This window comes from Lathyrus oleraceus, chromosome 1, assembly GCF_024323335.1.
Source record: "Lathyrus oleraceus cultivar Zhongwan6 chromosome 1, CAAS_Psat_ZW6_1.0, whole genome shotgun sequence".
In the NCBI taxonomy this organism is placed as follows: domain Eukaryota; kingdom Viridiplantae; phylum Streptophyta; class Magnoliopsida; order Fabales; family Fabaceae; genus Lathyrus; species Lathyrus oleraceus.
The window spans coordinates 144934711-144959308 of NC_066579.1; the positions used below are offsets into that span (position 1 = coordinate 144934711).

General features: G+C 34.2%; 2 protein-coding genes across 2 annotated transcripts; one reads left to right on the forward strand and one right to left on the reverse strand.

Annotated features, from left to right (window-relative positions):
- Positions 1–17074: 17074 nt before the first annotated feature.
- LOC127122831 (probable galacturonosyltransferase-like 10) lies at positions 17075–18475 on the forward strand. Its single transcript, XM_051053112.1, has one exon. It carries the CDS (start codon positions 17226–17228, stop codon positions 18357–18359), a length of 1134 nt encoding a protein of 377 aa, XP_050909069.1. The 5' UTR covers positions 17075–17225; the 3' UTR covers positions 18360–18475.
- A 157-nt stretch (positions 18476–18632) lies between these two features.
- Positions 18633–24036, reverse strand: LOC127122838 (uncharacterized). The gene is made up of 5 exons (XM_051053120.1): positions 23442–24036; positions 20696–20978; positions 19296–19394; positions 18907–19121; positions 18633–18815 (listed from the first exon to the last, which is right to left on the reverse strand). The coding sequence occupies exons 1-5, from the start codon at positions 23843–23845 to the stop codon at positions 18740–18742; spliced, it is 1077 nt and encodes a 358-aa protein (XP_050909077.1). The 5' UTR covers positions 23846–24036; the 3' UTR covers positions 18633–18739.
- Between the last annotated feature and the right edge of the window lie 562 nt (positions 24037–24598).

The window sequence follows — 24598 nt, forward strand, 5'->3', positions numbered from 1 at the left end:
ATGCAAATAAAGAAACATAACAAATAAAATTTTAAAAATTAATTATTTTTAGTATACTCATTTGATGTATTAATTTAATTTGTATTCTTTTGCATATTTTGTTTGCTCAAAGCATTTACTTTTTCAAAATAAGAAAAAGAAATTACACATAATATTGGAAATATACCGTCAAAAGCATATAGTATTGAAAACATGTATTTCTTTTTTTCGAAATGCAATGAGTTAATTTATAATATTAATAAGTATAGTGTCAATAAACTACCATCTTTTAGTGATATGGCAAATAACATATTTTTAGACATCTAATTAAGACATATAAGTTGGGTAAAGTTACCCACTTCTTTTTGTTGGATAACAAATTGTCACTTTTTTTCTTTTTCCAAACTCAGCTCTAATTTTCACCAAACATTTAAGTAATAAAAAAGTTTAATGGGCTATTGCTACTTTTATCTCTTTTCTGTTTTTTTTTTCAAACTCAGCATTAATTTTCACGAAATATTTATAATTAAGATTTATAATTATATTTAATTTATTATTTTATAAATTATTATTAGTGTCGTTGTATCCATGTCGAGACCATATTCCAAGTGTCTCTTCACATTATGGAACAAATAATTTTTTTTTAAAAAGAATAAAAGAATATAAAAAAGAAAAAATATATTTTGTGATTTTTTTTATTAGTGAAATTGCTCTAGAATTTGATTTACATGAATAAAAGATATGACGATGATTTTGCACCCTCATGGTCTTTCCAATTAATATAAAACATGATCTTGCTAATGTCACCAACTAACAAACTTTTAAGTTTAAGTTGAATTACAATCAATGTTTAACACATCAACAATTTTTTCTTCTTATTGAATTTTTTTTCGATAATTTAGGGAAAATATAAATTTTTGTTAATTGAGATTCTTATAAAGTTTTGATGATTACAATTAACCTTAAAGTTTAATTTCATAATTTGTGCTCTCAATAAATTAATTCAACAACAATCATATTTATAAGTTTCTTGCATCATGCAATTTGATACTTCCTTTAGTAGGACAACCAAACTAGCTTGTGAATGATGGTCCTACTTTCTTAAAGTGGAATTCCAGGATTAATTTATACTATAATGTTTTAAATATCAAATAAGATAAAATGAATGATGCACTAACCGAGTAAATTTAATTTATACTATCAATCAATAACGACTATATATATCGTCAAGTCAGATTAAATTTTTTAAAATATTTATATAATAGAATAAAATAATATATTCCTATTAAATGACAATGTAAAACTTTTTTTAAACAGTCAATAAATTATTATTAAACTCATCCAATAATATTAATTATTGATAAATTATACCAAATTTTTTGTGTTTTAATTTTATGGCTATATCAATTTTACCGAGGATATCAATTTCACAAAGAATTAGGCCGTTAATTGGTTGCATAATACGTGCTTCAATTTTAAGCCTAAAGCAAATTAGTAGTAAAAAAACATTGTCTGAGGATATTCACATTTACAATTAGATATTTGTTAGGGTTTTAAGTATAACTTTGAATTTTGATTGGTATTTTAATTATTTCTTATCAGATTCGTCTTAACTCTCAAAACTTATTATATTGGTTCTTTTATCTTATTAGTGACGGATTTCAAAACTTATTATATTGGTTCTTTTATCTTATTAGTGACGGATTTATTAAGCAAAATATCATTTTTGGTTGTTAACTATAACTTTAATTTTAGATTGGTTCTTTAATTTTTTTTTGTTAGATTGATCTTTTAACTTCTAAAATGTGTTATATTGGCCCTCTTCTCTAATTAGCATTTATTGACTCATTTTTGAATTTTTTCGTCGTTAATTAGACAAAAATGATTGACAAAATATATTTTAAGAATTAAAAAATCAATCTGATACGAAAAATAAAATAAAAGACAGAAACATAATGATATAGTTAAGGGATAAAAATAATATTTTACCTATTTTTTATTAAGGTAATGGCAACTTGTGAATGCAAATTAAAAATCAATTGAAAGAATTATTTTGAAAATTATGCATTGAGTTTAATAAAAATATATAATTATTTTTTTAATGTTTTTTTCAATATAAATTTATTATAAATAGATTTTTTAGGAGTATAAGTTAGTATTATCTTTATTATTATATGGGATAAATAAAAAAACTTATGATCTCTTTGTACCGTATTTATCAGAAAGTCTGTATTAATAACTTGATTTAGACTTAAGTAAAGTATTATGCAACATTACAGGTTTGTCGGCTCAATCATTATCGATATAAGTATAACTATAACAATTAAAAAAAATTAGGTACAATTTTTAAGTAATAAACATTATTTGCTACTAAATAAATTCTATAAAGTCGATACTAGAATTCATTTTTAAAAACTAGTACGACTCTTGAACCATCAAATTGCATGATGGAAGAAACCTATAAATAGGTATCAATTTAATTTATACATCCTCATTCGGTAACTATATCTGGAAGATAATATTGGTCAGGGATATAATTTTAGGGAAGTGATGATCAAATTAGGGGGACCATTTAAAATTAATCGAGTGTTTTGAAATAATATTTTTGAGATTGTAGAATTAAGTCCTGACTGTCGAATAAATGGTAAATACTTGAAGAAATATAAGTCTATGTTGCAGAAAGTCAAAATATCAAAATAATGTACAAAAGAATTGTCAAATTGGTGTATATTAAATATGTAAAAAATGACCGTCCTTACAATAATTTAAGTGCATCAAAAAGAAAAACAATAATCTTAAAGACTTCAACTTGCCGCAGTTCTTCAAAGTTTAATTTTATACGTTCAAGCTTCTTGTCGATCATGAGGTCAACAACTTTCAGTTTGCTTACTTTTGGGTTTCCTAGAAACTTGAGGTTGCTCAATCAAGCCAAACCCTATTCAGTTTGCATATTTGATATCTTTGTTTGTGTGTCTTGTTTTGAAGATTCATTTGTATCATCTTGGCCAACCAAAACCCTAATGGTGATTATCATTCATTATGTGTGCGTCTAACCCTAATTTTATCATATTCACTATCATCCATTGTGCATGATCATTTGCTTGATCAAGCTCCATTCAAGGCCGACTTGTTCTTGGTCATGAGGTTTCATTGGATTGAATTTCATTTCAAGGCTTTACATGTTCATCTTTGGTTTGTTTGCTTACATTGGTTCAAGCCTTTTCCCATGGCACCACAACTTGCATTTGTTCCATTCATGGTCATTTCATCTGGTCACTTCTAGTGCATGGTTTGTTCATGGTGTGCCCATTGGTTCATACAAGTTTCATTGCCCATTGATCCATGCTAGGATCCTTGATTAATTGGTCATTTGTGTCATATGGGATTGTTCATTCAAGTCCACTTCCACTCCCATTCATTTCATTTTCAATGTCATGATGGATTATACATTAGATTTGTTTCATTCAAGTATTGTCATTCACATTCCCTTCATCATTCATTCAAGTTGTTAGAGTTTTAGGTTTGAGTGCATGTATCATTGGATTTCCATTAGTCCATTTTCAATACAATTCATGGGATTTCTCATTCAATTCATTTCAAATACCATTCAATTCCATTCATTCATAAACAAGTATCATTACATTTATACATATCATTGTCCATATGCATTGCATTGAAAAAATTACAAAGGAAATTACAGTTTTTGCATGAGTTGACTTTTGGTCAACTGTTGACTTTTTGATCAACCAGTTGACTAAAGTTAACTAATCATATCAAAATCCCTAAGTCATATTTTCCTTGGTCTTCAAGATCCAATCATGCATCCATCCATCTCCTACAAAAAAGAAATCCAAAACTATGTTATTTATGAGCAATTTCAAACATACCATTCACCATTCACTACATACATGTTCATGACCTAAACCAAACAAACATGTAGCAACAAAGCATGACCAAACATACATTCCAATCGTATCCAAAATGTAACAAACTATAGATTCGAACTCTAAAAACCATACATTTAAAGTTACAAGCTAAATAACCAAACACATTGCCATTTCATAACCAACCATTACACCATAAGCCAAACATCAAACAAGCATCCACCTTATACAGGAAGCAAGTCGAGCCAAACAATTCAAAATCAATAACAACAACAAAACATAACTCAAGCAAATAAGTCACAACAACTAAAACCTTTTCATAAAAGACACGTTACTTCCGTTCTACCGTGGTGCAAACAACACTTAAGGCTCTCATGTATGAGCACACAAGTAATGTTTAACTGTTAGAATGTGATCCAAGGGAATTCATTCTACCACAAACAAACAATTAAGCCTTCCATGACGTGAGTATACAAGAAAAGTTAACTACTATAACGCGTACGTTAACACTGTCCATTAAAAACAATCAACAAACACTCTGTTTTGTGATCGGAACTATGAAGATCTGACTTCCTTATTGCACGAATGAGGATATGTAGGCATAAGGGTTTGAAACCTTGGCGAGCACATTAATAATTATTATTTTCTTACTTATATCTCTCCATAAACTGATAGCAAGTAACCTTCAAAGAACAACATCCATACGCACGAAGAACAAGCATAGTGGTTCCCTTGAGTACAACGGATGTGAGGGGTGCTAATACCTTCCCATTGCATAACCGACTTCCGAATTCGCCGTTGGTTGCGAAGACCATTCTCTTGGGGTTTTATCGATATTTTCCCTTTCCTTTGGAAGAAATAAAATCTGGTGGCGACTTTTTATTTTTCACAATGTGATAGTTGGCGACTCTGCTAGGGATTTACCTAAGCAAGTCAAGCTTAGTTGTGCATGTATCCTTTTTGCCTTGGATATTTATCTCTTTATTACTTGCATTTATCTATTTCTATTATATATTCATGTATATATTTGTTGTGCTCTTGTGGGTTGGTTTCTGTTGCTTGAGTGAAAAGCCCAATACACAGGCTTAAAGAGTACACCTGAGATATGGGGAGCTTCGTATTGACTTTTCAGATGTAGTTGTCTTGATGGGAAGGTACGAGGACCCTACCTAGAGTAAATTCTTTTGGGAGTTTCGTTGCCATGTAAGTCATTTTGCATTGACAACCATTCTTCCAAAAGGGGTTCGTGACTCTAGGGACCTTTAGAAAACCCGTGTCTTTTGAAGTTGAAGGTGACCTCACTTAGAGTAGATCCTCCCGAAGTTATTGTTGCCTCACAAGCTATCTTGTGGCAACGATGATATTTTTGCCTCAGGACCCATAACTTTAAGCATCTTCACAAAGTCTTAGTACTTATCTGTGAGGGGATATGGGTTTCTTGCATGGAATTAAACCTCCAACATACCTTGAATATGCTACAGTCACGTCCTCTTATATCATGAACATACATAACATTTTCATTTCATACACTTGAGTTTGGGCCTTATTGTCAGGGATTCCTAAAGGTTTGCATTGTGCAATGAGCATTTAAGAATGGGTCCAGATAAGAAGAACATGTTTCCATTCAAGTTCAAGCTACTGAGGATTGATAACCTGTTAGTTTTAAGCAAAAAGATCACTCCTTGTAAGAAGAATAACTTTGTCAGTAGATATGGGCAGATATTTGACCTCTTGCCACAAATGTTGATGTTTCAGCTCTAGTGGCCTTGGCTCAGTATTATGATCGTCCTCTTTGGTGTTTCACCTTTAGAGACTTTTAGTTGGCTCCGACTATTGAAGAGTATGAAAGACTATTGGGCTGGTATTTGAAAGACCATCCTCCTTTCACAAGCTTGGGTGAAGAGTTAGTACCATAAGTAGTGGTTAAAGCCTTACATCTGACTGTTACAGGAGTAACACTTGGCCTAGGACCTAGAGGGTTCTCTATAAAATTCATAGAGGAAAAGGAAGGGAAGTGGTTACCTTTCAGTGTTGTGTTGGCTCTTCTCATCTATAGAATCATCATGTTCCCCAACGGTGATGATTTCATAGATCCCTCTACCATCAACGTATTCTTGTCCAAGAATCCAACCCCTACTTTGTTGGCTGATGTGTACTACTGCCTTCACACCATACACGAGAAGAAGAATGGTGTAATCTTGAGTGATGCTTCTCTGTTATACTATTGGCTTTTATCTCATATACCTCAGAAGGGTCTGTAGGTTGAATTCTTGAAGGATTCGAAGTGGTCCTAGAAGCTAGCTTCTCTTACCTCTGATGCCATAGTGTGGTATCTTCCTGCTTGGAAGGTTGAGCAAGTTGTCACCAGTTGTGGAGAGTTTTCAAATGTTCCTTTAATAGGTGCTTGAGGCTATATCAACTACAACCCATCTTTGTCCTTGAGACAACTCAGATATCCATTCGAGACTGAACCAAATACAAAATTATTGAAGGACTTTATCTTTCCAAGTTTGGGAACAGAAAATCCAGACTTGTTGTTGAAGTTCAAGAGAGCTTGGACTTTAATCCACAAAAAGGGGAAAGAACTTGGTAAGCAAGATTGCCGAGCAAAAGAACCTTATCGCTAGTGGGTGATAGAAAGAATGAAGGAAGTCAAGTTGCCTTATAGTTCTGAAGTTTCGGTTCCTCCACCAGAGCCAGAACCTATTCATGCTTCCAATGAGGAAGTTGACACATTAAGAGCTACGATTGCATAGTTGGCTAGAGAAATCAAAGACTTGTGATCTAAACTCCATGCCTTGGATAAGGATAATTAAAAACTCAAGAGGAAAAGTGAGGATGATGTTGAACTATTGGCTGAAAGCAGGAAGAAAGCTAAAATAGAAGAGGATCTCAAATAGAAATATCAAGATGGCCTGTCCCAAGCTGACTTATGGTTAACTTCATTTCGTAGGCAGCTAAAACAAACTAAGAAAGAGCGTGGGGAAGCTCACTGCTGGTTTGAACTAGCTCTTAAAGAGAAGAAGATGGTGAAGATGTATAAAGACTCGCATGAGATGCTACCTTTTGCTTTACATGGCTATCATACTTCGGTACGAACGTCAACTGGGGAAACTCCTTTTTCTCTTGTATATGGCATGAGGCTACTGTATCAGAAGAGGAGTTTCCCCAGTTGACATTCGTGTCGAAGTACGGTAGTCATGTAAATCAAAAGGCAGCATCTCATGCGAGTCTTTATACATCTTCACCATCTTCTGAACAATCTTCTTTATGTTCTTATTTGCTGCCTCAACAACGCCATTCATCTTCGGACGGTATGGTGATGAATTGTGATGTTCAATTTTTGAAGCTTTTGTATAACTATTTCATCATCTTGTTATTGAGATTTGAACCATTATCAATAATGATCTTGTTGGGAATACCGTAACGGCAGATGATTTCTTTTCTTCAGAAAGCTAGCAACCACTTGTTTGGTGATGTTGGGATAAGAGGCGGCCTCCACCCATTTGGTGAAGTAATTAATGGCTACCGAGATGAATCAATGTCTATTTGAAGCAGTTAGTTCAAAGTGTCCAATCATATTTATGCCCCACATAGAAAAAGGTCAAGGTGATGATATAACATTCAGAGGCGTTGATGGAACATGTATCTTATATGCATAAATCTAACACTTATGGCACATCTTCACATGACGATAATAATAAACTTCTATTGTCAGCTAATAATAATTTGCTCTCAGAATTTTTCTAGACAATGTGTGCCCACTGGAGTGAGTCCCAAAGGAGCCTTCATGAACTTATGTTATAATCCGGTTTACTTCTTGCCTATCCATGCATCTGAGCAAAACCGAGTCATAATTCCGTTTGTAGAGCACGTCCCTGCTCAAGAAGAATCCAGTTAAGAGCTTTCTTAGGGCCTTATTATATGTAATAGACGTGTTCTCGGGATACTCCTATTTCTCAATATACCTCTTGATGTCATAGAACCAAGGTTTCCCATCAGATTCTTCCTCAGTTGCTAGACAATACGCATGTTTATCCAGATGTTCAATGTGAATAGAGGGGGCTTCATTTTCCACTTAACCTTGAACATAGATGCTAGGGTAGCAAGAGCATCTTCCAGTTGATTCTCTTCCCTCAGGATATGATGAAAAGTGATTTCATCAAAATAGGGAACCAACTTCATGATGTGTTCTTTGTATGGTATAAGCTTATGATCACGAGTCTCCAAATCTCCTCTGACCTGACTGAATACGAGAGCTGAGTCTCCGTATATTTCAAGGATGTTGATCCTCAAATGAATGTCTACTTCGATACTGAATATACATGCTTTGTACTCTACCATGTTATTGGTACAATCAAAACACAATCTTGTAGTGAATGGTAGGTGATGGCCAATTGGAGAGGTAATTATTGCCCTTATTCCATGACCTTATGCATTAGAAGCACCGTCGAACACGAGCGTCCATCGTGATCCTAGTTTGGGTCATTCCTTAGGGCCTGAAATATTGCAATCTCTAACAAACAAGATATCCTCGTCTGGAAAATCAAACCGCATTGGTTGGTAATCTTCCACAGGTTGGTGTGCTAGATAATCCGAGAGCATACCGCCTTTGATAGCCTTTTAAGTGACATACTGGATGCCATATTCTGTCAAGACGATTTTCCAATGGGCAACTCTTCCGGTGAGATCAAACTTCTCAAATATATATTTGATAGGATCCATCTTAGAAATCAACAGAGTTGTATGGGTCAACATGTATTGTCTCAGACGCTTGGCATCCCAGACAAGTGCACAATACGTCTTCTCAAGCAATGAGTACCTCTTTTCGCAATCTATGAACTTTTTGCTTAGGTAGTAGATGGCGTTCTCTTTTGTACCTGATTTATCGTGTTGCCCGAGTACACAACCCATGAATTCTTCTAGAACTGTCAAGTACATAATGAGAGGTCTACCCGACACTAGAGGCATCAAAATTGGTGGCTCTGGCAAATACTGCTTTATCCTTTCTAAGGCTTTCTGACAGTTATCATTCCATCCAATATCTTGATCTTTACGAGGTAGCTTGAATATAGGTTCACACGTGGCTGTAAGGTATGATATGAATCTAACAATGTAGTTCAACCTTCCTAGGAAACCACGGACCTCTTTTTCTATTTTCGGTGTTGGCATACTCTGTATGGCTTCAACTTTATCAGGATAAACTTCAATCCCACGTTGGCTCACAATGAAACCTAACATCTTGCCAGATCTCACCCCAAAGGTACATTTGTTGGGATTCAATCTCAACCTGAATTTTCTCAATCATAAAAACAAATTTTGCAGATGAATGATATGTTCTTCTTCAGTCTGAGACTTCACAATCATATCATTGACATAGACTTCGATCTCCTTATGAATCATATCATGAAAGAGAGTCATCATTGCCCGTTGATACATTACGCCAACATTATTCAAACCAAAAGGCATAATCTTGTAGCATAAGGTTCCCATGGGGTAATGAATTATGTCTTTTACATGTCTCCAGGAGCCATCTTGATCTGGTTGTAACGTCCATGAATGAGAACATAGATAATTGAGCCATATTATCCACCAACACGTCAATGTGAGATAGTGAAAAATCATCTTCCAGGCTCGCTTTTTTTCAGATCCCTGTAGTCAATACACATTCATACCTTGCCATCTTTCTTAGACACGGGCACAATGTTAGCAATTCATTGAGGGTAATGATATTGCTAAGAAGCATGCGTCGAGCTTTTTCTGAACCTCTTCTTTGATGTTGATTGCCATGTCAAATTGGGTTCTTCTAAACTTTTGCTTCACTTGAGAGCATTCTTCTTTGAGCGAAAATTTATGCACTACGATATTTGTATCCAGCCCAGACATATCTTGGTATGACCAGGCATACACGTTAACATACTCATGCAGAGTCTCAATCAATCCCTTCTTGACATCAACATCTCGGTATTGGTATGTTGGCTGTTTTGGTGATGGTTTTGTTGCTATGGGATGTGTGATCCGTGATGCCGGGAAGAAGGTCCTTATTGCTGCAAGCAAGAAGGAAGAATTGACTGTTGATCCTTCCATGGCAGAGGCCCTTGCCCTTCTGTTTGCTGTCAATGGAATACCTTTTTCATCAAAAAAAGAAGTTTAATCTCATAATTTATGCTCTCTATAAATTAATTTAATAACAATCTTATTTATAAGTTTCTTGTATCATGTAATTCGATGGTTCCTTTAGTAAGACGATGAACTAGTTGGTGCATGAGCGGTAATACTTTTTGAAAAATGGAAATCTAATATCTAATTTATACTATAATTTATTTAATATCAAATAATATTAATTATTTAGAAACACTGTATCAAAAAAATTTGTGTTTTAATTATTATAGCTATATCGATTTCACAAAGATTTGACCGATTAATCTATAAGGTTGCATAATTATGTGTTTTGATTTTAGATCTAAAGCAAACTATTAGTAAGGACATTTAGATAAACACTATCCGAAAAGATTCACAAGTTGTATAAAACTAAGTACATTAGTTTGAAACAAAGGTTTGATATTCATTTATATTTCCTGTAAGTCCTGGAATTGAAAGTAATATATACCTTGCAGGAATTAATATCCTGGAATGGAGTCTCAACACTCACCTTTGTTTTCGATGCGCCACCAGAAAGCTACAGAAGCAAACATGTAAGGTCTTAATTAAGCTCATATGTAGCTAAATTTAAAGTGAATTTGTAAGGTTGGTTTTTGCTCTTCTTTTTCTTCATGCAGATTTCTAGGAGCATTTTAGTGTTTATAAAGGATTATCTTTACAACAAGAAGCTTAGAAGTATCTTGTCTCACATGCTCGGTTTTCGAAGGAGAAATGAGGAAAATTGATGAAAAAGACAAATAATTTGTTGGAAATATGAATGTCGATGTTATGTGGTGAATGAATCAAACAAGATTTAATATGAATCGAAGGTTTTTCACGATTCAAGATGAAAGGTAGAGATTGGGAAATTTGGACGCATGAATGAAAGTAAGAGAAATGAAGTGAATTTGCCCAAAAAGACATTTATGAGTCGACTCTAGGAAGCATGTGCGTCGAAAGATAATAAAGCGTATTCAAAAGAGTTCAAAAATTTATTTTATGTGCCGACCTATCCAATATATATGTCGACACATACCGAACGAATTTTGAAATATTCAAAATTGTGATTTTATGTGCCGACGTATACGATGTATGTGTCGACACATGATGTCTAAAAATTGAAAATTTTGACACTTATGAGTTTGGGATGATTTTGTAAGACTCAATTTGACTCATGCATGACTAATTGATGAGAGACACATGTAAATGATTGTTTATCATGATTTGCTAGCTAATAACATGCAAACAAATAAATGTAATCATGAAATAGTAAAAGATATAAATCAAATGTGGAGATATTTAGAATGAGGCCACTATAAACATATAAAATGAAACACAATGGTTACACTTGAAATTTTTGGAAATGAAGACTCATAACATGTATCATACACACAATATATCACATACCTTTAAGACATAAACAGGTAAAAGAAGAACTTACTTACAAAGGAAGAAAAGTAATAAAACGATCTCACCGTACGAATGATGGAGGGTGCACTTGCATTCCACAAGTAAATTTGAGTGAAAGTTGAAATAAATTCAAAATGTGCCACAAACTCAATGAAAACAAACGCTCTTACCACTTTTCCCTTTGCAAAAGTACTTGAGAGTATGATTAATAATGCATCCAAGAAGGTTATTTACTTGATGATCATCCTTATGATTGGACTTTCAATCTTGTTCAATCATGATGATTATCTTGCTCCTCCTCATGTCTCATCATCTTAGGTAGATAAATCCCTAATTTGATGTACTTGAGTATGTCTTGTTGAAGATAAACCTACATCATGAAACACAATACCTTTTTCGACACTTATCAGATAGAAAACATTAATAATAATCAACACACTTTTACCAATTAAAAGAACACTAAAAGTTAACCTCCTTGGTAACACTATCCTTCTTCCTTGCCACAAAGCCAAAGCAATAAGGATATGTCACATGTATCATGTCTTGAGCCTCCACAAACGAGATCACATAATCTCTTCATAGAGGCAAGACATCTATCCTGCAAGATCAACAAAAAATGCTAGGTACTCAATATTCATTAGGTCCTTGAGGATTAATGAAACCTTTTTTACATTTATGAAACCATTGAAAGACACCTATAGGGACAAAAAGTCTCATAAACTTGCACTTTACAATAGTATGACCCTTCTTGCAACAATAATGACAATACAAGTTGTGAAAAGATGTGATTTTGTTGTTAGAACCATTTTCAACAAAATTATACCTTCTATAAGGATTATGAGAAGGAATATCATATTGAGAAGTATCAATAGAAAAAGTAACCTTAGGTTGTAATGTCTTATCCATCTTGGCTTTAAGAGTTCTTGCCTCTTTTTGCCAAATGTGACAAGTTTCACAACCAAACCACGAAGATCTGTCATCCTCATTTTTTTTTCTTTTAGAATATCTACCATAGATTTCCTAAGAGATTCCATATTCTTTTTGTTTTCCAAAATTTTGGCTTCTAAGTGTGAAAAGGTACTTTTGTTTGAAGCTAAATTTTTGAAAGCGTTTATGGTTTGTCTTTGTAGATTTTCAAAAGATTCTTGTAATTGAGAATAAGATAAGTCATGAGTAGATTTAAGCTTAGAGTGACTTACAATCTTTTTCTTCTTTCTATTTTTCACGAGGCAAATCTGGGCCGGTTAAACATTTGAAGTTGAGCTTTCATCACCTGAAGAATCACTTTCTCTCTCCCAAGCAACATAGGTTCTTCTAGACTTGCTAGATTTATTGTGATGGTCTTTCTCTTTATATTTCTTGATCATAGGATACTCAGGCCTATAATGACCTGCTTTTCTGCAATTGTAGCATGAACTTATAGGTCTACCCTTCTTATTCTCATCTTCCTTTGAGGAGTTAGATTGCCTTCTAGATTTACTTTGGTTCTTTTCGGAGTACTTATCTCCATGCTTCCACATGTATCTATTAAACTTTTTAACGAACAAACTCATATCTTCTTCATCGAAATACTTGTCTTCTTTTATTTCACAATCACTTTGCTCATTGTGTGAGGACTTTGAGTTTGAATTCTTTAGAGCAATAGGCTTCTTCACTTCCACCTTGGCAATACCTTTCTCCTTTTTTACCTTCTTCTCATGCTCTTTTTCATGTTTCGCCAAACAAGTGAGTTCTTGCTCATGTCCTTCCAATTTATCAAACAAAGTAGTGAGATCAAGTATTTTAAGATCATTCGCCTCCTTGATTATGGTGACCTTGGGTTTCCATTCCCTATTAAGACACCTCAAAACTTTGTTAGTAGCAATATCATTGGAAATAGGCTTACCTAGAGCATTCAACCAGTTTATAAGATGTGTGGACCTCTTTTGCATTTCGGCAATGGTTTTACCATGCTTCATACGAAAGAGTTCAAACTCTTGATTAAATGTATTGATCCTATCTTGTTTGACCTTATTAGTTCCCTCATGGGCAACTTCTAATACGTCTCACATAGCCTTGGCGGTTTCACAATGGGAAACACGATAAAATTTATCAGCACCGAGTGCAGATACAAGAATGTTTTATGCTTTCCAATCGTAAGACCACAATTTCTTATCATTATCATTCCATTGATTTTCTGGTTTTTGTAAGACAACGTATTCACCATTGGTCATTGTAATTTCACTTGGACCATAGATGATGACGTCCTATATACCCTTATCAACCAAGTTAATATGGATATGCATACAAGTTTTCCAATAGCCATAATTTTCGTCGGTGAAAGTAGGTGCTTTATTGTACGCCCCTTTAGGTTTAATATCCATTTTCTAATAAAAAATCTTAAGCACGGAATTAACCAGAGCTCGTAATACCACTTGTTAGACGATAGACTTAGATCTAGAGGGGGTGAATAGATCCCAAGTTAAAAACTTGACAAAAAATAGTTTTGAAAAATTTATGACGCAGAAGCAAGTTGAAATATCCCGGATCAAAAATCATCTAACCGAACCCGCTATCAAAAAGCTCGAATATGTGTAGTAGTGCCAACGTATGATAATGATTCACAAATCGATCAAACACAATGAATCACAACTAGTTAAATGTAAAGCAATAAGGAAAGTCTACTTCCAATGATAATACACACAAAAAAATATTAATTGAAGCAATTAGTCAAACACTTAGTGTGAAATCACTATTGTTTGGAACTTTATGTGGTATTGATAATATTAAAACCAATCACAACCAAAAGAATTGTGATCAACTTAACAATACCAATTTCAAGATTTTTTATCTACATGTCGGCCTATACAAGTCATGTGTCAAACTGTACAGGTTATGTGCCGACCTATAGAGGCAGCACATCTAACATAGCCTATAGGCTTTAAAACTGCAGCACATGAGTCAACCCGTATATCGTATGTGTCGACCTGTAGAGAAACTTTTCTTCTATAGGTCAGTCTATGATGCGTATGTGTCGACCTGTAGATAACTTTCACACAAAATAAATTTTTGATGCATAAAATCCTTTCTTAATGCATGAATATTTTCTAAACCATTTCCAAACATGTTGTCATGCTTCCTAATGCTAAAATGCACAATTAGACTCAGATGATATCGTCCAATGTACATAAACGCTAAAGTATCCTAGTTTTGACATCATACAAAACACATCTAATGGAAAGTTGCACTCGCACAAACAAATGCATTCAAAGTCATTGAGTATATATTGCATACATATGAGTATGCAACAAAATCTAACATTTGATCTTCACCAAGGTTCAGAAGGATGATGTTGAAGAAGCTTCATAATTTGTCAACAAATTTGTACTTGTAAATTGAAACGAGAATAATGGAAAATTAATAAAATTTGTATTTTAATAAAACAAGGGATATATATATATATATATATATATATATATATATATATATATATATATATATATATCACCTCAGATATTTTTACAACCGAGAGAAAAGGTAGTATGTTTTCAAAAATATACGAAAAGGGGGATCAAACACATGACCAATTAAATATCTTTCCTCGTGTGGAAGTTTAATTAGGGGAAAAGTGACACACTTTTCATGACACACTTCTTTACCTTGTCCAACAAACCGAGGTAAAAAAATCTTTTTCTAACCGATGGAAATCACTTTTTTATAGTGGTGGTACTTTATGTTGATCTTCATACATTGCAATCATAAACACTACAATGTCATCATCTAAATCATCTTGAACTATCTTGACTTCATCATCACTAATATCTTGAGCTTTATCTTTTCTTTTATTCTACGAGCAATCTGAAGCATAATGGCCATAATTTTCACAGTTATAGCTCTAAATGTGGTTCATGTTCTTACTTTGAGTCATTTGTTGGTTGGAGTTTGATGTCCCTTCTCCTTTCTTGAAAGATTCAATTTTACCATCAAGCTTGATCTTATGGGATCTTGAACTTGTATGCTTCTTAAATTTATCTTGAATCTTCTTTCCTTTGTGCCTCTCAAAACCACCATCCTTCTTGAAAGTTCGAGCATGTAGAGCTTGAACTGAATCTTGCACTCCCTTTCTTTCAAGAATCTTCAACTGATCATATGCTTCTAGAGACCCTTTAAGATCCTTCATCTTCATAGTTGTTAAAGTGTTAGATTCTTATATAGAAATTATCACAAAATCAAGGAGTGAATGTCTTTATCGTCTTTTCAATCACCATTTTCTCAGTCAACACTTCACCATAACTTTTCATTGTATGAACCAAACCCTGACTCTTTGATGCATAAGCTACAATATTTTATTTCTTATTTATTTGCAACAATTCATATTATCTTCTTATAGAGTGCAACTTAATACTCTTCACTTTGTCATCTCCTTCATAGTATTTGATCAAGATATCCCAAGCCTCGTTTGCATTCTCAACTTGATAAATCCTGTCAAAATTTGAAGTATATAGAGATGCTTGTATCAAGTGCATAACCTTGTAATCTTTCTTCTTCTCTTCCTTATGAACATTCTTCAGTGTTTCAATTGCATTTTCCACAAGATATATAATTCTATTTGCAACTACTTCGAGTGTTTCTTGATAGCCAAACAAAGTCTTCATTTATTTGTGTCATCTCTCCTAACTTTTTTCATCAAGGATTAGAAGTGAGTTTGGAAGGCCATTACCACCGATCATCTTTACTTAGTTGATAGTCGTAGAATCTTTGTATCGTACACAATCAAGAATCAGGTTCAAGATGTCATTGATAAATAGAGAATTAAGAGAAATTAGTGAAGATTATATTCAATTATGCTTAATTACTCATACAAATATGAATCACATTACTTATATATAGACGCAGACACACACACTTATATTGCTAACTAACGGTTGATTAATAATCACATACATAATTATTAATAATCATATATAAAATTAGTTATAACCACATACACAATCACTAAAACCACATACAAAATTAGTGTTAACCACGTACACAACCTACAACTTAGGATTGATTAACTAAAAACAATTTATTTGTTTTTTTAATAATATCTTTAAGTATTATTATAGAAGGATAAATATATCAAAATAAAACAATAATATGAATAAAATTAAAACATGGTACTATATATAATTATCGATAACGTGTTTGGCCAGCCATGACTATTAAATATGAATTGAATAATGCGTGTGTGACAACATATGCAAAGCACGTGGTCGCATATGTTATATCTCAATTCAAAATGTTAAAGCATCCAATGATAATTTAATACTTTTATTCAAAGTGCATGCATATCATATAAATGTAACTTACACGTTTTTTTTTTAATTATTCACACACAAAAAAGTTAACACAGTAACACAATTGGTAAATAATTAATCACTTAAACTTAGACTCCATAAGTTCCTTTTTAATTATTTTTATTCTCTTGTTGTTTTTAGTGTTTATTGCAACATTTACTAGTCAATAATATTTATAATTATTTATTGAAAAAAGTAAGATGAAATAATAATTCTTAAGAATTCTCTTGAATTTTTTATTTATTTATAATGATTACAAAAATTTATTGACCCATATATCAGAGTAAAAAGAAACCCATAAGAAAGTTCCTAATGTCAAATTTCAAAGACAGAAGTTGAATGAGTGACATCATTACAAAACGCGTTTCATAGTTTTTCTTTTCTCTTTGTTCCATTTAAATAACACTTTCCTTAACCCTTGTCTCTCATTCATCTTCTTCTCTTTTCTAAATCCTTAACTTCTTCTTTCAATCACTATAATCCTCTTTTAGTGATGTTATTTCTGTCTAAATTATCTCTTTTTGTTTTCATCTTTTTCTCATCTTCTTTTCTTCTCTTTCAAGTTAATGCTACTAGATCTCTACCCAGCAAAATCACAGACAAAGTCAATGCATTTGAGTCCAAAGTTGATTCCTTTATGATATTCAAAGAGGCCCCAGAGTATAGAAATCAACAAAAATGCAAGGTGGTTGATAGAAAGATTGATTCTCCTATTGATCAATTTGTATGTGATTCTTTACTTGTTCATGTTTCAATGACTATTGATTGGGATTATTTGAGAGGCTCCATGGCTGCTATTCATTCTGTTCTTAAACACACTTCATGTCCTAAGAATCTGTTCTTTCATTTCATTGCATCAGATTCAAGATTGGTGAAAAAAGATGAGTTTGATAGGATTGTTCATAGTTCATTTCCTTCGTTGAGATTCAAAGTTTATGTTTTCAATGAAAGTTTAGTTGAGAATCTGATATCTCCTTCGATAAGACAAGCGTTAGAGAATCCTTTGAATTATGCGAGAAGCTATTTAGCTGATTTGCTTGAAGAATGTGTTGAGAGAGTTATATATTTGGATTCTGATGTTATAGTTGTTGATGATATTCAAGAACTATGGAAAGTTTCCTTGAGTGATTCGAAGGTGATTGGTGCCCCGGAGTATTGTCATGCAAATTTCACAAGGTATTTTAGTTATGAGTTTTGGTCGAGTTATGAATTTTCCGAGGAATTTAAGGGAAGAAAGAAGAAGCCATGTTATTTCAACACAGGTGTTATGGTAATGGATTTGGTGAAATGGAGAGATGGCGAATACACGAAGAAGATTGAGAAATGGATGGAGATTCAGAAGGAGAGAAGGGTTTATAAGTTGGGATCATTACCGCCTTTTTTGATGGTTTTTGGCGGTGAGGTTGAAGCTATTGATCATAGATGGAATCAACATGGTCTTGGTGGTGATAATGTTGTTGATAGCTGTAGGAGTTTGCATTCTGGACCTGTTAGTTTGTTGCATTGGAGTGGTAAAGGGAAACCATGGAGAAGACTTGATGCAAAGAAACCTTGTTCTGTTGATTTTTTGTGGAAGCCTTATGATTTATATGTTCCTCATTTGAGATATGAACATTCATTGGTTTAGGAAAGTTAGGTTTGTATTCATTCATTTGTAACTGAAAAAACATTCTTTTATTCGAGTGTATAGACAGAACAACCAAAAGATTTTTTTGGTGATACATAGAATTTCAGTCTTTTTTATGTTCTTCATGTTTTAGACAGACAAATTCAATTTCTCTAAGATGATTAACAACACTTGGTAGAATCCTTATTATGAAACTCTAAGATGATTTAGTACTAGATTCTTAAAATATGCTATGATTTCATGCTTAGCATGATGAATCATGAGAAGAAGTGCTAAAAGCAAGGATTGCCAGTGATTATTCTCCTTCACATACTTCCAGTTTTACATTGAAAAGGAAAAAAGAAGAAGAAAAGAATATACAAGGCTTCCACCATTATTCTCTATAAAAGTCCAACAACACAGCTCAAATGCAATCTGTTTTCCAATCCTCTCAAGTGATGACCCAATAACATACACCTGCAAATGGAAACAACACATCAACATGATTGATTCAACACAGTAAAGAACTTTGTTGATTATTACACACCATTGGCAGAGATTTACTAACCAGAAAAGCAACTTCGCTAGGTAATCGCGAGAAGTGGCTACTGTATCACTAAACTCATCACTGTCGTCGGGGTGATAGTCTACGTTTCCTTCTTCTGACTGTTCCATAAAGTTAGAGCAAGCTTCGTCGACAAGGAATCTTCTCATAATGTTTTGAACAAGTTGGTGAATTATATCCTCCACTTCAACGGACGAAGGTCGGGACATTTCATTCACCTGTCGATACATGCAATGTGATTCACAATGTTGAAATAAACTCGGCACCTAAATGAATAGAAATAAGCTAAAAGAAAAATATTGATTGTTCAAATTTTGCTATGTTATAATGCCATAACTACTATTTGACAAAACTTAGTTGACATAAATTAAACAAAAGGTGAGAGGCATTACCCTATCAGGATCAAAAGAGCGAAGATATTCCAGTAAATTATTCCGAATTCCTCTGTCATGTTCTAATTGCATCATTTCTTGCTTCTGCGCATTCAGCTCCTGAAAGAAAATGAACATTCTCACATTACGTTTGGTTCTTTGAGCTTGTCTTTTAAATGGTCTATGAGTAATAAAATCATTTCTTTTGATGCATAGATAGTTCTTTTGATGCATACATAGACAGCTGAAAATAGAATCAACCTTCAAACTAAATAACAATAGCGGTGCCACTTTAACATCGGGACATTTCTAGAGAATGTTAATAGTGTGGCATTAATACCTACGTTAATTGCAGATAGCATTGCGTAGCACCAATCTCCTAAAATGCCATAGCCGTATAGCAGAGAGTGGAATAGCCGATATTGCAAAGACTAAACATAATAGTTAAATTTCCTAAAGTATAGAGCAATAAATCTTAAGCAGAGACGAAGAACAAGACATAGCTGAGCTAAAAGTGAGTAGAAGATTGTTTGTGAACGAACATTAACATAACAGAACGAAGAACACAACATTACTCTTAAAAATGTTCAGATTGAAATTTAACTCCTTAAAAAAGAAAACGGTTTTAAAATAAGGAATTTATCCCCAAAATCCTAATAGCGGACATGATAGCGGTTTGGGGCTGCAATTTCGCCACAATTAGCGGCCACTCCTACCATCGCTGCTATTCCGTCATAGGGTGTTATTGACAGTATAAATTAATACTTTTGATTCTGGCGGGAAGTGATGAAAACAACTTCCAACAATTTGGAGAAGCTTAAGAAAATAAGTTGAAAATAGTTTTTGGACACAAACCAAGGCCCTGTTTGAATAAAGTACTAGACTAAACACTTATAGGACATACGTTTATCATATATGTGCTTATGTATAAGCTATTGAGAGTTTAAGAAATTAAGCTTAAAGCAACTTATAGATATATCATAAATCCATAAGTTATCCCAAAGTCTAACAAATGTTTAAGTCAGTACATAAGCTCAAAAAAGTCAATCCAATAACTATCGTCGGTTGTCACAAGCTCTTCCAAAAACTTGCGTAAGTGTTTATGTCAAAAATCAAGTCTAAATAAACTCTTCCAAACGGCCCTCCATAACGGGGCTTATAAGGTTTCTTCCACATATGCATAATTACCTTAAGTGCGATTCTAAATTTTTTTTCACAATTTGAAAATGAAAAATTATGTCTCCCCTTTCCATCAAACCTCCTTCAACCCAAACCAGAGTTGTCAAGTATAGGTCATAGTAGATTGCGGTGGCTGATTCATTGACAACTATCACGGCCAATTTGAGGGCGATGGTGGCGCAATGGCGCTTTACGGCGGGCTTATAATGCAAACAAAACAAGAAAATTAAAAGAAGGTTTACCTCCTTTGTGTTTGACAACTCAGACTGCAACTGTTGGATGTATTTCAGAGCCTGGGGCGGCAAATCTCGAAAGACTCCCGTGCCACTACTGCTGTTGCTGCAAGTTTCCGAATCATTGAATCCTGAATCAGAAACAACCTTCTTATTTTCCCCATGTTCTTCTCCTCCACCCTTGACCTCCAAACTCTCCAAAGGCGGTTCACACTCCGACACTCCATCCGCACAAGACATTTCCAGATTCCTCGTCAAGGACATCCTGTACTCCGCATTCCACAGCGTGTACCTAACAAAAACAACCAATTCAAAATTTATTAATTTCACACACAAAAACTCCAACTATGCAGATAAAACCAGAAACTGAACAGTTACAAAAATAGAGCAATTTAGCACTCTACAGTCTACACTATCCTCACATTAATCCTCTAAAAATTTTAGGTATTACAAAATTAATCCTTCCCCGACCTTTCCAAAACACACAAATTGACACCAAAGACATAAGTCATGACACTAACGGGATGCATTTGGTGTCATCTTAATTTTAATTTGTGGCAGCAATTCAAAATGGTGTATTGGTACACAACCGGTTGATTGCACTCGTCACAGAGCCATTCCAGCACTGCTCCAGTGATCATTGTTCAAGGCTGCCTTGCACCAATGTCAGGAATCTCGGGTAGCAGTGCGGCACGGGAGCGGGGAGCGTAACGGACGTTATTATAGTGACTCGGACATTAATACAGTTAATAATAAACACATAATTGGTAAAAACTAAACTATATTACTTAAAATTTCTGAAGTATTCATGGTAAGAAATAAAAGTCATAAGCTTTGAGCAAAACATATTTGCAAATGCCAATAAATGCTATCGTTAAAAAACTAAGGCTACTATCGTATACAGCTGACGCAGCGCTCTCGGCCATTTCAGAGCAGTGTCATTCCAAATCAAATTCCATTATTGTGGCCATTCCAGCGAGTCACCCATCTGTGCCAGAACGGGGCGATCTGGCCCAATTTTCTTGGTTGTGTCATTCCGTGTCAAGATAACGGTCAAAACGGAAGAGTTTGATAACGTAGCCTTGCATTATGTCTCTCATACTTTGTATTCCACAACATTACGCTCGAGCATCCCTCCCCCCTTTGAGAGAATCCCTCCTACATTTTTGTGATATTCACTCCAACCAACCCGAACATTGGCCTCGGCTAGCACCAATTCAAGGCACCCCACCCTAAGTTTGGTCAAGTAAACCCATTTTCCAACCAGTCCTGCCACTAAAGCCTCCCTAATCAGCCACTTGTGCAATGATACCCAAAATCCATATTTTGTGCACAACATAGAGCACAATAATTAGGAATAATTTTTTTGAATGGGACTAATTCAGCAAAATTAATAGTTAGAAGAGACCCTAATGTTTTTTGAGTCCTAAATCAGAGAGTTTTGGCTTGTCTTAGTATCCTCCTATGTTATTAATCTCAGATGGTGCCGCATAGCACCGAACCCCTAAAATAGGATAGCGGGATAGCCGTTATTGCAAAAACTAAAATCAGTGTGAAATTTAAACATCAATACTCAAAAATAGAAAATGAAAATGCACAAAATTAAAGAGACCTTCATACTTACTAATCTAAAGTACATATCAATAAAACTTAAACAGCAGAGAAGAAAAACAAACATAACAGAACTGAACCAAAAGTAGAAAAACCATAACAATTGTTTGTGAGAAAAAACATAATGGAATGAAGAGTATAATTTCACTCTTAAAAGGATCCAAATTGGCACCTATACCCTTAAAATAGATGGGTTTATATAGAGGCTTTGAGGAATTTCGCCCTAAACCCCTAATAGTGGTTTGGGCTGTAGATGGCGGAAGCAACACCTACTATTGTTGATGGCGGCTCGCAGGCCAAAAGCGTCGTGCCGAACGCTACCACAACTACGCTATTATGATGTAGCATGCCATTGACAAAATAGGCATCTTCCACACTCAACTGCAAAAACTATTCCGTTTGAGTATCCACATTATGATTAAGAACAACTTCTCCCAAATGTTCAAACACCTAATCACATATGACTCAAGCTACCTACCATTTGAACCACATCAATTTGGTGCAAAATCAAGATTTTTGGTGTCTCCTAGTATCCTCTCCACACGCAATTGCAAAAACTAATCCCTTCAAGTATCCAAAGCACACAATTAAGAAGCGCCTCTCCCAAATGTCCGAACTCTCAATCAACTATTATCACTTGTATCACACCAGTTTGATGCTAAATTGAGAGTTTTGGTTTCTCCAAGTACCCTCCATACTCAACTAAAAACACTAAACCCTTTGAGTATCAAAATAAAAATTAACAACCACCTCCCCCAAATGTTCAAACTCCTAACCACATAGAAACTACTTACCACTTGAATCCCACCATATTGATACCAAACTAAGAGTCTTATTTTCTCCATGTATTCATCCTCCACACTCAACTCCAAAAACCAATCCCTTCGAGTATCAAAGTCACAATTAAGAACCACCTCTCCCAAATGTTCAAACTTCTAATCACATAGAGCTCGAGCTCCCTCGAACCACACCAATTCCTAGTGTCCTCCACACTCAAGTACAAAAACTAATCCTTTTAAGAATCAAAATCACAATTAAGAACCACCTCTCCCAAATGTTCAAATGTTCAAATCACTAGTCTAATACTTAAATCACACACATGATTAAGCATCAAAAAGTAAGGACTAAGGTAAGTTATAGTTACCCTGTGATGATGGAAGAAACAAGCAACCGATGAAGTGGCTGAATAGAAAGACTAACAGTAACAGAGAAATGATCAGAAGGTAACAAACCAAGCATAGTGGAAATAGTTTGTTTCATAGAATCTTTAGCAGCAGTAGAAACACCTATAGAGATAACGGAGTTATCGAGGGGTTTGATACGGCGAAGCATGTTAGCGATGACCGTAAAGCCTCTATCGAAACTTGAATTACGAGTTGAAACGACGTCGTCTCCGTCAACGTGGCAGGATATGATAAAACGGCGTTGACGGGAACGGCGGAGGAAGAAGAGAGAGGGGAGTTGGTTGGGTTTGGGGAGATGTGGGCAGAGTGATGTGTTGGTGAGGCGTGAGAGGATGAAGGGTTGAGATGAAATTGTTGATGCCATATCGAATTTGATGATGATGATAATGGAAGAAGGAAGAAGAAGAAGAAGAAGGAAGTGACGATGGAATCTGTGTCGTTACAAAAGAAAAATGAAAACCTTCAACCTTAGCCTTGACATTAGCTTGTGTTTTGTTTTTGTTTTCTTTTGTTTGGGTAAGTTGTATAGTATACAGAAATGTTTCAACTCCAACCCACATCACCGGTTCAAGTCGACCTAAACTTATTTAAACTTTATTTTTATTTTATTTTTACAATTTTTTTTAATAGAATCTAATTGAATCAATCTAAAAATATTGTACACTATCAACTATCAGTTAATTACGACACTGATTTGTAGAGAAATTTGATTTTTATTATAATCATATGTAAAGTAATACAAACTAATGATTGTGATCGATTGTCGATGTAAAACTTTTTATATTGACGGTGCATAACAATTAATCTCTTTTTAATATTCTATTTAGAGTTACATAGTATAATGTTTTAATATTGGAATTTGGATTATATATCTTTTTACTAAGATAGAGCGATGGACACTTCAGAATTCTCAAAGTCAAGTTATAAGTCATTGGGGTCGAGCATGGAAAAGTCGATATTTGCATAAAGTAACAAGCGTTGAGTTGCTACATATGAGACAAGTAGGAGCTCGGGTTGTATGGTTCTCGAAGACATGTTTTCAGTCAATGTGTATAATCGGTGTAACGGTTATAAGATAGTTTCATGGTCGCATGGGAGTTACAGAAAGTCATAAAGA